Source organism: Lethenteron reissneri, chromosome 56 (genome assembly GCF_015708825.2).
Source record: "Lethenteron reissneri isolate LAM-NWPU_2019-01 chromosome 56, ASM1570882v1, whole genome shotgun sequence".
Classification (NCBI taxonomy): Eukaryota; Metazoa; Chordata; class Hyperoartia; order Petromyzontiformes; family Petromyzontidae; genus Lethenteron; species Lethenteron reissneri.
The window spans coordinates 2194813-2209589 of NC_083834.1; the positions used below are offsets into that span (position 1 = coordinate 2194813).

Below are 14777 nucleotides of genomic sequence, written 5' to 3' on the forward strand. Positions count from 1 at the left end.
TTGCCCGCCCACAGCGCTCGTCCGTGTCGTTCAGTTGCCGTGCGGCGCGGCGCTGCAATTCATCTCTCGTGAAAGTTTGCCATGATTATGGTACAGCACCAAAAATTGTGTGTCCTTAATCGAGGCCCCTAAGCGCCGAGCTGGTGGTGGTGGCAGTGAGCGCACCGCGGCGAGGGCAAGGAAAGGGTTTTGTCAAGTTGAGAGACAAGTTGAGGCGCTCCATCGTCTTGCGGCGTCGGGGGGACGGCATCCGGCTGTGAGCGAGTCCAACCCCACCCTCCCCCCTAACATCACCATGATAGTCATCATCGTCCTCGTTGTTGTCGTCGTCTTCATGGTCATCGTAGTCATTGTAGTCGTCATCATCATCATCATCGTCGTCATCATCGTAGTCGTCATTGTAGTCGTCATCATCGACGACGACGATGACGACAACGACATCATCATAATCATTGTCGTCGTCATTATCGTCGTCTCCATCATCATCAACGTCGTCATTATCATAATTGGTTTTTTACCCTTCTATCTGGCAACAAAACTGACACCTTATTTTACAAGGAGTCATGTTTGCATAGACCACAATACCTGCAGTCGTAATGCAAACAAAAAACACAACTCTGATAATGTATGCACCGTCCTTGAAGTTGATTGGTCCACACCCGAGACAGCTTTCCTTAGAGCCTAGTCTCACATGGGTTGGACCAGATGATGCCAAAATGTTCCAATGGTCGTCATAATCGTCGTCCTCATCATCATCGTCGTCGTCGTCGTTTTCATCGTAGTCATGTCATCGTCACTGTCAACGTTATCAATACCAAAGGTAAATTAACATTATTTCTGTTCACGCAGGGTACTCTACATTCTGCAGTACTGGACATGTTTCTCAAGTTTAATGAGTGCATAGGATGCGGTAGTTAGGCTTCTATGAGAGTATTAGCCGAGGCCACGCGGAGCCTAACCCCCTGTTTTCCACTTGTTTGGCTACGTCCACTGGTGGAGGGTTCTACAACACAGACACGGCCAGAACGTTAAGCGGTCAACCCCCCCCCCCCCCAAAACTCGATAACGACTCGTTCCATCTGTTGCAAACATCCTGGGGCGCGCGTTGTTAAGTTTAGACGTTGGAGACGTTGGAACGAAGGAATCTAGCGCCCCCCCCCCCCTCCCGACAAAGAACCCCCGTGTAGCCTTAAAAGACTGACGGGCCAAGTGCTGTTAGCGAGCACCTATGAAGGCCGGCATGGCACACGAGGAAGTGGGTGACAAAAACATGTCAAAACTTGACCCTTCCCCCCCTCCCTGTATGCACGCATACTTTTTACACCCCCCCCCCCCCCCGAATCCTATAGAATGGTCGATATTTAATCCACGCAGAAACGATCAGGGATCAATAATATTAACATGTTTTAAGCAAACAGATAGTCCACCGCCGGACTATCAAACTCATTCTTGATTTGAAGCTTTCGTGACTGCAAAAATCCATAGTCTTTGGTTCTTTCGGTAAAGTCACGTGGGTAGAAATAAAATAGATCACGACGTTTCGATCGCAACACAAGCAATCGTCATCAGGTGGGACAACCACAGCAGTTTTTTCTTTTGGGGCAAGTGCTGTTAGCGAGCACCTATGAAGGCCGGCATGGCACACGAGGGGGTGGGTGGCCAGCACCATGCCCGGCTGACACACACACACACACGAACAAAACAAGACATGTCCTTATACCCGCCATTCGCCACTAAGTGGTGGTGACGTCACCACGGCGCTTGTGCCACCTGAAGTGTAAAACGCCCGCGGTCAGGTCACAGGACAGACCCAGGTGCCATGGGTCGACTGACTGAGATGACTAGCCGATGCGCCACCTGTGCCTCCTACTGTGCCAACTTGCTGTACTTTAGCCACCCGGCGCTCCGCTCGTTGTTGTGAACGTCACTCCTCTATCCTCCGATGTTGCTGGAGGGCGACTGCCTCCAACTGCCCAGTAGCGTCCTTCACAGGCTGATCTTGACACTGCTGGTACCAGTCATCGGCAAGTCCACTCAGCTCTACATCCTCTTGTACCACATCACTCCATCCCTTCTCTAGCCCATGCCATGCCCATTTAGCCCCTTCTATCCGGCCAAACAAAAGCTGTTTAGGCAGCCTTGCCTGCCGGAGGAGCTCACAAATGGGACTTTGTCCAGATCTTTCAAGGATTTGTGAGATCCTCACACAATCCAGCCTCGTTAAACCCAGGGTGAATCGTCGGCAAGCCAGGCTAAATGTTAATAACTGCCAAAGATGTTCCATTAGGAGGGGGGTCCACGTTTCGCAAGCGTAGAGAAGGGAGCGCATGACCGTGACCGAGAAGACCCGAAGCTTCGTGTGGAACGACAGACCAGGGAGTGAGACCTCTGCTGTAAAACCGGAGCTCGTCATAAGCACAATGCCCAGGTAAGGAAAACTCTCCACTCTCTCCACAACACACACGTACAACAACAACAAACGCCATTCGCCACTAAGTGGCGGTGACGTCACCACGACGCTTAGTCCGGCAAAACAACCCCCTACCTCCTCGCGGTGCCGGACGGGCAACACTGTCGTGGACAGTGCTGTGGGGGGAGGGCCAATGCCCATTGGCCTCTCCCCTCATGGCGTCTGTGTCCACCATAGTGGCTAAACGGGGGCTCTGGACGGGTGCGAGGGGCTGGTAACCCCTCCACCCTCAATTTATTACCACGAAACTACGAATTAAACACACGTAGACACACACACACAGACAAAGGTGCCTTAAAGTAGCCACACGCGGCGCGCGCACCTTTGTGCCCTGGCGGTTGCAGGTTGTCTCCGGACGCCTGGCACCACCCGGCGGGGAAGATGTCCCTGCTGTCGTGCCGGCACCAGTAGTCGAAGGCGCCCCTCCAGCCGTCGAACGTCACGAAGATCTCATCGCCGCGCACCTCGCCCACCGTCGCTGGGCAGATGAGGTGCGGGTTCTTGCGATCGACCGCCTCCAGCTTCATGCCCACGCGGAACCCGTTCTGAGTCGGGCTCGGAGGCTCCTGGGTCAGTAGACGGAGAGAGAGGAGGAGGGTTGGAGGAGAGGAGAGAGAGGAGACGAGGAAGGGGAGCGGGGAGAGCGGAGGGAGAGGGGAGGGAGGAGCAGAGGGGGGAGAAGGGGGAAAGGGGAGAGAGATGAGAGGAGGATGATCTAGCGCAGTGTCATCATCATCATGGGACTCAGTCATCACGGTCATAAACTAAACTATTTTATATTTTACCAGGTAAGGCCCAATGAGCTATGTAGCTCTTTTTCAGAAGCAATACAACTATCACAAACAATAGCTCAAAGAAGTGGCTTATCATCATCATCGTCGTGTGGAAATGTATAGCACCCAAATTCTCTAAATGCGCGACGTTGATTTTAAAACGTGGAGGGAAAAACCAGAGGACCCGGAGAAAAATCCACACGACCACGGGGAGAACATGCAAACTGCAAATATACGAGCATCAGGGTTGGGATCAAACCCACGACCTCCTGTATACCAGGAGAGGTAGTTAACATCTCCTAGCCACCGTGATGATGATGATAATGAGAGACGCAAACTTCAAATATACAGCAGGCGTCAGAGTCGGGATCGAACCTACGACCTCCTGTATACCAGGAGAGGTAGTTAACATCTCCTAGCCACCGTGATGATGATGATGATGAGAGACGCAAACTCCAAATATACAACAGGCATCAGGGTTGGGATCAAACCCACGACCTCCTGTATACCAGGAGAGGTAGTTAACATCTCCTAGCCACCGTGATGATGATGATAATGAGAGACGCAAACTTCAAATATACAGCAGGCGTCAGAGTCGGGATCGAACCTACGACCTCCTGTATACCAGGAGAGGTAGTTAACATCTCCTAGCCACCGTGATGATGATGATGATGAGAGACGCAAACTCCAAATATACAACAGGCATCAGGGTTGGGATCGAACCCACGACCTCCTGTATACCCGGCGAGGTAGTTAACATCTCCTAGCCACCGTGATGATGATGATGATGAGAGACGCAAACTCCAAATATACAACAGGCATCAGGGTTGGGATCGAACCCACGACCTCCTGTATACCAGGAGAGGTAGTTAACATCTCCTAGCCACCGTGGCACCACTGCTAAGATGGGTGCCGTGGTGGCAAGATGTTAACTACCTCGCCCGGACACATTTCCACGTGATAAGCAAACTTGGTTGAGCTATTGTTTGTGATAGCAAGGTCGCTTCTGAAAAATTTGCCATACAGCTCATTGGGCCTTACCTGGTGAAATGAAAATATGATAAAAATGATTAAAAATTGCATCTTATTTTATATTTATGGAGCCCCTTAGCTCAAGGCGCTTTACGAAGTTTAAAAGCGGTGACATTAAAAGAGTGGTTGAGCTGGCAAGGGAAGTGAAAAGGGCCGAGGAATGAGTGACCGTAACAGAGGGCACGTGGCGGTCACGGAAGGGCAGCAGGGGAGGGACGGGACGGAGTGGAGGGGATGAGGAAGGGTAGGGGCGATGGAGAAAAGGTGAGGCTTTGAGAGAGGGATGGAAGGAGGTTAAGGAGGTGGATTGCATAATTTACAGGGGCATTTCGTAGTCCATAGGTAGTGTTGAGCATATGGGCAGTGTTGAGTCTACGGGCAGTGTTGAGTCTATGGACAGTGTTGAGTCTCAGGGCAGTGTTGAGTCTATGGGCAGTGTTGAGTCTCAGGGCAGTGTTGAGTCTGCGGGCAGTGTTGAGTCTCAGGGCAGTGTTGAGTCTATGGGCAGTGTTGAGTCTCAGGGCAGTGTTGAGTCTATGGGCAGTGTTGAGTCTCAGGGCAGTGTTGAGTCTGCGGGCAGTGTTGAGTCTCAGGGCAGTGTTGAGTCTATGGGCAGTGTTGAGTCTCAGGGCAGTGTTGAGTCTATGGGCAGTGTTGAGTCTCAGGGCAGTGTTGAGTCTGCGGGCAGTGTTGAGTCTACGGGCAGTGTTTAGTCTATAGGTGGCAGTGCTTAGTCGATGGGCAGTGTTGAGTCTATGGGCAGTGTTGAGTCTACGGGCAGTGTTTAGTCTATGGGCAGTGTTGAGCCTACGGGAAGTGTTGAGCGTGCGGGCAGTGTCGAGTCTATGGACAGTGTTGCGCCTGAGGGCAGTGTTGAGTCTATAGGTGGCAGTGCTGAGTCTAAGGGCAGTGTTGAGTCTATGGTGCAGTGTTGAGTCTATGGTGCAATGTTGAGTCTATGGTGCAGTGTTGAGTCTATGGTGCAGTGTTGAGTCGAAGGGCAGTGTTGAGTCTAGGGCAATGTTGAGTCTACGGGCAGTGTTGAGTCTATGGGCAGTGTTGAGTCTGTGGGCAGTGTTGAGTCTACGCGCAGTGTTGAGTCTATGGCAGTGCTGAGTCTATGGCAGTGCTGAGTCTATGGTGTAGTGTTGAGTCTATGGTGTAGTTTTGAGTCTTTGGCAGTGTTGAGTCTATGGGCAGTGTTGAGTCTATGGGCAGTGTCGAGTGTATGGGCAGTGTAGAGTCTATGGGCAGTGTTGAGTCTACAGGCAGTGCTGAGTCTACGTTCAGCGCTGAGTTTAAGGGCAGTGTTGAGTCTATGGGCAGTGCTGATTTTAAGGGCAGTGTTGAGTCTCAGGCAGTGTTGAGTCTAAGGGCAGTGTTGAGTCTACGGGCAGTGTTGAGTCTACGGGCAGTGTTGAGTCTACAGGCAGTAGTCTACGGGCAGTGTTGGGTCTATGGGCAGTGTTGAGTCTATGGGCAGTGTTGAGTTTACGGGCAGTGTTGAGTCTATGGGTAGTGTTGAGTCTATGGGCAGTGTTGAGTCTAAAGGTGGCAGTGCTGAGTCCATCGGCAGTGTTGAGCATACGGGCAGTGCTGAGTCTATAGGTGGCAATGCTGAGTCTATAGGTGGCAGTGTTGAGCCTTGGAGCAGTGTTGAGCCTTACGGGCAGTGTTGAGTCTATAGGTGGCAGTGTTGAGTCTGTGGGGCAGTGTTGAGTCTGTGGGGCAGTGTTGAGTCTGTGGGGCGGTGTTGAGTCTGTGGGGCGGTGTTGAGTCTATGGTGCGGTGCTGAGTCTACGTGCAGTGCTGAGACTACGGACAGTGTTGCAAGGACTGAACACGGGTACTGAGCACAGCGAGACAGAGACAGGGTGACGGAGACGGAGAAGCTTGGGGACAAAGGGGACGTGAAAGGAGATGAAGAGAGGTGAGATGATGAGGTGGGGGCGGCAAGAAGGCCACGGAGAGAATTCACAACTGGCGTCAGCAATTTGAAAGGCGAGCCGTGTATCAGAGTCGTATGAAACCTAGGGACTGCATCGTCTTGGTGTGGGGCCTGGGACTCCGTTTGCCGTTGTTTTACTGCTTTGCCCCAAAGCCTGGAAATTCATATCCCTACGCAATCTCTCAACTTATTTACTTGGTAATTTCGTGATTTTCTTACCAAACTTTTTCCTACACTTTCCACTCTTATCGGTGTTTTGTTGCATTGTTTGTTGTCGCCACTTGTTGACCCCCGTGCCCCCTTATTGGACATCCGTGAAAAGGAGAGATGGAAGAGAAAAAAAAGACCCTAGCAGATCGTCGGATCCCTCCCGGCTACATAAAGAGGATCGTGATGATGCGGGGCTGTCATCGCGGTGGGGAGAGTTGGACTCCGGGACAGGGGGTTGGGGGGGGTGGTGGCGGGAGTCTCACCGGGTGGAATATCCGCCCAGGAGCCATCTCAGCGCCGTTCAGCGTCCTCAGCAGGAACATCGGCCACGAGGAGGCGTTCATGCGGAATCCTGAACGTGGAGAGAGCACGGACAAGCGTACAGCACGCAGAGAGTACAGCACGCGTAGAGTACAGCACGGAGCGCATAGCACGCAGAAGGTGCAGCATGCAGAAGGTAGCAGAACGCAAATGGTGCAGCACGCATACAGCACGGAGCGTACAGCACACAGAGCGTACATCACGCATCCAGCACCTCTTCACTATTGCACCTAGCGGGTGAGAGAGGAGGGGAGAAGGGGGGGGGGGCCGCCTTAACGCCCCACCCCCCATCGTCATCACCCCCCCCCCCCGGTTCGTACCTAGGGGGGGCTGCAGCATGCCCCCCATACCCCTCACCCACCATCGTCATCACCCCCCCCCCCCGGTACGTACCTAGGGGGGGCTGCAGCATGCCCCCCATACCCCTCACCCCCCATCATCGTCATCACCCCCCCCCCCCCCGATTCGTACCTAGGGAGGGCTGCAGCATGCCCCCCATACCCCTCACCCGCCATCGTAATCACCCCCCCCCGGTTCGTACCTAGGGGGGCTGCAGCATGCCCCCCATACCCCTCACCCCCCATCGTCGTCATCACCCCCCCCCCCGGTTCGTACCTAGGGGGGGCTGCAGCATGCCCCCCATACCCCTCACCCGCCATCGTCATCACCCCCCCCCCCGGTACGTACCTAGGGGGGGCTGCAGCATGCCCCCCATACCCCTCACCCGCCATCGTAATCACCCCCCCCCCGGTTCGTACCTAGGGGGGGCTGCAGCATGCCCCCCATACCCCTCACCCGCCATCGTAATCACCCCCCCCCCGGTTCGTACCTAGAGGGGGCTGCAGCATGCCCCCCGCGCGCTCGCAGGCCCCCACAGGCCGCAGCTCGGCCGAGTCGACGAGCCGCCAGAAGTCGTTGGCGTTGTCGGAGCCGTCGAGGCGCAGGCGAAGGCGCGAGCCGGTCACCGACACCACGCTCGCCACGCACACCGAGTTGGGGTTCCGAGGGTCCCGCGCCTCCAACTTCATGCCGCCCGCAAACTCGTTCCGCGGCGGGGAAGGGCGCTGCCGTGGAGGGGGGTGGTGGAGTTGCGAGCGAGGGTCACCATCGCTATCGTCACCCCCCCCCCCCCCCCCCGTCGTCGTAACAACCGTCATCACCGTTATCATCGTCAAAGTCATCACCTTCATCGTCACTGTTGTCGTCGTCACCGTCGTCGTCACCGTCGTCGTCACCGTGAACGTCACCGTCATCACCGGCGTCGTCATCGTCGTCATCGTCGTCACCGTGAACGTCACTGTGAACGTCACCACGGGCATCACCATCGTCGTCACCGTGGGCATCACCGTCGTCGTCAGTCGTCACCGGCGTCGTCACCGTCATCACCGTGGGCATCACCATCGCGTCACCGTTGTCGTCACCATCATCACCTGTGCCCCCGACTGTGCCAACGTGCTACGTTTTATCCGCCCCGGCGCTCCGCTCATTGTTGTTGTGAGCGTCGCTCCTCTGCAACTCCACTTTTGTTGAAACAAGTTCAATGTACATGCACACGCATGTGTGTGTGTGTGTGTGCGTACGTACACACACGCGTGTGTGTGTGTCACGAGGTACGAACCTGCTTAAAGCAAGAAGGAGGAGCAGAAATCCCCCCGGTCTCCTTGAGGTAGTCATCCCAGCTGAACCGATCTGCAAAGACAGAGACACAGATTCTATTTAAAACTATAAAACTAAACTATTTTTATTTCAAGAGGTAAGGGCCACACTGACCTGTGAAGTAGTTATTTTTCAGAAGCAACCGGGCAATCACAATGATAATGAAGTGGGCTCATCATGTGAAAAGTTACAGCAGCAGTCAAATACTCTGAACGCGTGATGTTGATTCTAAATGGAAGGAAAAAACCGGTGGACCAGGACAAAAATCCACGCGACCACGGGGAGAGACACAAAAACTCCAAATATACAGCAGCACGCGTCATGGTCGGGATCGAACCCACGACCTCCTATAGACCAGGCAAGGTAGTTAACATCTCCTAGCCACCGTGATGATGATTAGAGAGAGAGAGAGAGACACGCAGACTCCAAATATACAGCAGGCGTCATGGGTCGGGATCGGAACCCACGACCTCCTATATACCAGGCGAGGTAGTTAACATCTCCTAGCCACCGTGATGATGATGATGAGAGAGAGACACGCAGACTCCAAATATACAGCAGCAGGCGTCATGGGTCGGGATCGGACCCACGACCTCCTGCATACCAGGCGAGGACGTCAACGTCTCCCAGCCACCGTGGCGCCCCTGCCAGCAACTTATTTTTGAGCTGCCGAGTTAACGTCCAGCTCTCCGATGCAGTCTTACAGACGGCACACGGGACGTCATCTTCGTCGTCATCATTGCCAGTCAAGATCTGTCGAGGCTGGTGACAATGATGATGGTGAATGGAGTGCTCCCTGAGCCGCTCCTGCACACGAGCCGATTTAGACGCTCCATCTGAATGCAGTGTTTGTGTGTCATATTGTGTGTGGTATTGTGTGATTAAATGTTGCGTGCGCCGCTGTGTGCTTTGGTGACACTGCATGTGTGTGACACTGTGCGGCGTGGGCGACGCTGTGCGGCGTGGGTGCCACTTTGGGTGTGGGTGACACTGTGCATGTGTGGGTAACTGTGGGCGACACTGTGGGTGTGTGGGTGACGTCACCGCCACTTAGTGGTGAATGGCGGTTGTTGTTGTTGTGTTGTTGTGTGGGTGACGGAGGGCGGAGGAGCGACGCTCACAACAACGAGCGGAGCGCCGGGTGGCTAAAGCACAGCAAGTTGGCACAGTAGGGGGCACAGGTGGTGCATCAGCCAGTCATCTCGGTCATCTCGGTCAGTCGACCCGTGGCACCTGGGTCTGCCCCGTGACCTCCTGCCAGCGGGCGTTCGACACTTCACGTGGCCTCAAGGTGCACATAGCCTGGCACAAGCGTCGTGGTGACGTCACCGCCACTTAGTGGTGAATGGCGGTTGTTGTTGTTGTTTGTTGTTGTGTAGGTGACTGTGTGAGCGTGATTGCAGTGTGGACTCACGGCTGGGCGAGTTTTGTGATTTTGGGTGTCTTCCTCGTCGCTTGTGAGATTTCTCTCTCTTTATCTCCGGTCCCTCCCCTGGAAAGACATCACCATCATCTCATTCACCACCGCCGCCGCCAGCATCGCCACCATCGCCACCACCAACAACAATATCACACCCACCACGACTGCAATCATCACAACCACCACCACCAGCAGCAGCACCACCCAACCATGACTATAAACACCATCATAACCATTATCACCACCACCACTACCACCACCATCATCAACACCACCACCAACAGCACGACCGTCAGTGTTTTTGCCCTTTCCCCCCGCTACCCCCGATCAGCACGGTTGGCTATGCACGGTGCGAAAGAAGTTCAACACAAGGGCGTACACACAGAATGCGTAATCCGTAAACGAGTAACGAACCTTTACTCGGTGTTCTCTTCATGTTTTTAGCTCTCGTGGCGAACACCTCTAGCGGACTGCGATGAGGAGACACACCAAGACACACACAGAGAGACACAGAGACGGGCACACAGAGAAGGGCACACAGAGAGAGAGACATACAAAAGACACACAAGCAGACAGACACAAAGACACACACATAGAAACAGAGAGACACACAGAGAAACACAGAAACACAAAGAGACGGGCACACAGAGAAGGGCACACAGAGAGAGAGACATACAGAAAAACACACACGCAGAGACAAAGACACAGAGAAACAGACAGAGAGACACACAGAAAGAAACACAGAGAGGCACACAGAGAGACAGAGAGACATAAAAAGAGACAGAGAGACACAGAAAGACACACAGAGACACACACAGAGAGACAGACACAGAGAGAGAGACACAGAAAGACACACACACATGCAGAGAGACACACAGACACACAAACGGAAAGAGACACAGAGAGACACACACAGGCACAAAGACACACAAAGACACACAGACAGACACACACAATTAGAATCTTTATTTAGACTGGTGGAAGAATCCGATGAGCTGTAAAGCTCTTCTTTGAAATATGTCCAGTCGGGGCACGGGGTCAGCAAGTTACAACGCTACAAACTGAAGCGGTAGCCGTGCACAACAGACAGAAGGAAAACGACGTTAGAGAGCAAAGACAAATCACGCCTTTTGGCGTCATCTGGTCCAACACCAATGGAGACTAGGCTCTAAGAAAAGCTGTCTCGGGTGTGGACCAATCAACTTCAAAGACAGTGCATATCATTATCAGAGTTGTTTCTTTTTGTTTGCATTTTGACTGCTTGTGTTGTGGTTATTGCAAACATGATGCCTTGTATAAAGGTGTCAGTTTTTGTACCAGTTGAAAGGGTAAAACCCTACTACTATACTACTACAAATCAAGTCGAGTAACACCGGCGCTTCACGCGTTCCTGAAAAGGTTACGACGACGAACATCGAAACGACGTGAATCAAAGCAGTATCACAATCAAGAGTATTCATTTATAGCGGAGGAATCCGAAGAGCTATAAAGCTCTTTTTTCACAGGCGTCCACCAGTAGGGGCACGGGGTACGAACGTACAAATACAAAACACACGATCGGAGTGCAGCAAAGTATAGGAAAGGTAAACACATCACTTAAAAATATAGAAAAACAGATAAAACTAAACAATGTTTCATCTTACCAGCCAAAGCCCAATGATTTACAGGGTAGGTGGAGGCAAGGGCCATGGTGGCTAGGAGATGTTAACTACCTCGCCTGGTGTACAGGAGGTCTTGGGTTCGATCCCGACCATGACGCCTGCTGCTGTATATTTGGAGTTTGCGTCTCTCTCTCATCATCATCACGGTGGCTAGGAGATGTTAACTACCTCGCCTGGTGTACAGGAGGCTGTGGGTTCGATCCCGACCCTGACACCTGCTGCTGTATATTTGGAGTTTGCGTCTCTCTCTCATCATCATCACGGTGGCTAGGAGATGTTAACTACCTCGCCTGGTGGACAGGAAGCTGTGGGTTCGATCCCGACCCTGACGCCTGCTGCTGTATATTTGGAGTGTTTTTGACAAATGCGTTTAAAGAGTCTACAAACTAAAACCCATTGAAACATTTATTACTTATTGTCACCAGGTGTAAGAGCCTCACTGAGCTATGTAGATCTATTATCAGAAGCGACCTGGCAATCACAAATGATAGCTCAACGAAGTGAGCTCATCATCGCGTGGCATTCGTAGCGGCAGCCAAATACTCTCTAAACGCGTGACGACGACGATTATAAATGTGGAGGGAAAAACCGGAGAAAAAATCCACGCGACCATGGGGAGAGAGACACGCAAACTCCAAATTGACAGCAGCAGGCGTCAGGGTCGGTATCGAGCCCATGACTTCCTCCATACCAGGCGAGGTAGTTAACATTTCATAGCCACCGTGATGATGATGATGAGCGAGACACGCAAAGTGGCACCATCGGTTGTGCGTTGGGAGAGTAAACCCACAACATTGAGAATTTGATTAAAGTGGCGTGTCCGCTGGCTACAACTGTTACTCAAGTTGTAAAAGGTAGTGGATTTTACTCTCAAACACACCAGAGTCCTGAAAGCAGTCACTAAAATTGGCACCAATTGGCTGCTGGTCGGGTGGTGGTGGGTTACACGACGCATCCAAACCAAAAAAAACTAACTTTATTGTGAAGGTAAGAAGATACGGGCTACGGTTTGCGGGAAATTGTTTTTTACCGTTGTCGGGAAGATAACGGACACACGGGAGACCCGCGGATTGGCGTGAAGTCAAAGAGTCGCATTGAGACTCAGCAACTTACAAAGATATCATTCACAGGCGAGCACAGACCAGGATAACCACGTCAAGAACCACAGACTAGAACGACGCGTACACTTGCTTAGAGACCCAGAGAGACAACCAGACCCAGACCCCACAGACTCACATGGAAGAACGTAGATGTCTATAGACTCACACAGACCCATACTCTCAGGCAGACCCACATAATCGCGCAAAGAGCCATAGACTCACACACAGGAGACCAATAGACTCACACATAGGACCCAAACATAGACTCACACGGAGAACCAGACTCGAACATGGACCTACAAACTCACAGAGACTCAAACACACTGCGAAACAAACAGACTCACACAGAGACTAAAATAATCTAAGAGAACCAACATAGATTTAGACTCGGAAAGACCAATAAACTCAGAGACCAAAAGACTCACACAGAGAACCCAGAGACTCACACAGAGAACCCAGAGACTCACTCAGAGAACCCAGAGACTCACACAGAGAACCCAGAGACTCACTCAGAGAACCCAGAGACTCACTCAGAGAACCCAGAGACTCACACAGAGAACCCAGAGACTCACACAGAGAACCCAGAGACTCACTCAAAGAACCCAGAGACTCACTCAGAGACTCACACAGAGAACCCAGAGACTCACACAGAGACTCACACAGAGAACCCAGAGACTCACTCAGAGAACCCAGACTCACACAGAGACTCAGAGACTCACACAGAGACTCACTCAGAGAACCCAGCCACTCACACAGAGAACCCAGAGACTCACACAGAGAACCCAGAGACTCACTCAGAGAACCCAGAGACTCACACAGACACACACAGAGACCCAGAGACTCACACAGAGACTCACACAGCCACTCACACAGAGGACCCAGAGACTCACACAGAGAACCCAGAGACTCACACAGAGAACCCAGACTCACACAGAGAACCCAGAGACTCACACAGAGAACCCAGAGACTCACACAGAGAACCCAGAGACTCACACAGAGAACCCAGAGACTCACACAGAGAGCCCAGAGACTCACACAGAGAGACCCACAGACTCAAACAGACACCCACAGACTCACACAGACACCCACAGACTCACATAGAGAACCCAGCCACTCACACAGAGACTCACACAGAGACACACACAGAGACCCAGAGACTCACACAGAGACTCACACAGCCACTCACACAGAGAGACCCACACAAGTGACCACCACCACCACGATGAAGGGAGGCGAGGGAGGCCTGTTCTAGTCGACGTCGCGCACTCGGCCCCAGCGCTCAACTCGCCCTCCGTGGGCGGCCGAGTTGGCCGCGCAAAAGCCCCGAACGGAGGCGGCGGCCGTGGCCTAGCGACCCGGGGGGGGGCTCCGTGCATCCGAAGCCCGCGGGACGAGAGAGCCCCCCTCGGTGAGGGGGTGAGCGTGGGGGGTGAGCGTGGGGGGTGAGCGTGGCTTTTGGGGGGGGTTGGTGGTGCGTCGGGTGAGCGTACAACCCGGCCGCGTTCGGACATTGCCAGCGAGCGAAGTGGCCGCGCTCACCTCCTCCTCCTGCTGCAGCTGCTCGACCGCCTCCTCCTGCTGCTGCTGAGCCTCCTGCTGCTGCTGTTCCTCAGCCTCAGCCGCCTCCTCCTCCTGCTGCTGCTGCCTCTGCTGAGCCTCCTCCTGCTGCTGCTGCCTCTGCTGAGGCTCAGCGAGGGGAGGGGAGCACGGGGTGGGGGGGAGGGGCAGTCTTTGTGTTCGTGTGGTGCCCCCGCCCCCCACCCTCCCCCCGCCCCCCTCCCCCTTCCCCCGCCCCCCCTCCCCCTTCCCCCCGCCCCCCTCCCCCTTCCCCCCGCCCCCCCTCCCTCTTCCCCCCGCCCCCCCAGGCATACACCCGCGCGCGCGCACCCTCCGCCAACCCCCCTTAGCGCCCTCCCCCCACAACCCCCCCCCCTTACCACCCTCCCCCAACCACCCTCGCGCACCCCCCCCGCCCCTCACCCACCCACCCTCGCGACTCCGCCCCCTTTACCCCCCTACCCCTCCCCTCACCCAAACACCCCCCCCCCCGCACACCCCCCGCCCAGCACATTCGGGCGCGCGCGCCCCCGTCCGGGTAGCAACGCGAGGCAGCCCCCATCCACCCCTCCACCACCCCAACATGGGGCCTGTGTTTTGGTTCCGGAGGTCTTGTGTATGTGTGTCCG

At 53.9% G+C, this 14777-nt stretch overlaps 1 protein-coding gene across 2 annotated transcripts in view; it reads right to left on the minus strand.

Moving 5' to 3' along the window:
* LOC133356959 (polycomb protein SCMH1-like) overlaps window positions 1-14270 on the minus strand; it is a 34002-nt gene extending 19732 nt beyond the window's left edge. Inside the window, exons 1-7 of one of the 2 annotated variants that reach the window (XM_061574681.1) lie at window positions 14131-14270; window positions 10245-10300; window positions 9825-9902; window positions 8373-8443; window positions 7584-7818; window positions 6697-6785; window positions 2793-3036 (exon numbers count right to left, since the gene is read on the minus strand). In XM_061574681.1, the coding sequence (XP_061430665.1) occupies window positions 2793-3036; window positions 6697-6785; window positions 7584-7818; window positions 8373-8443; window positions 9825-9902; window positions 10245-10266 (739 nt within the window). In that variant the 5' untranslated portion in view covers window positions 10267-10300; window positions 14131-14270. Of the gene's footprint in view, window positions 1-2792; window positions 3037-6696; window positions 6786-7074; window positions 7095-7583; window positions 7819-8372; window positions 8444-9824; window positions 9903-10244; window positions 10301-14130 lie in introns of those variants that run through there. The other variant, XM_061574682.1, reaches the window with a different exon arrangement.
* Between the last annotated feature and the right edge of the window lie 507 nt (window positions 14271-14777).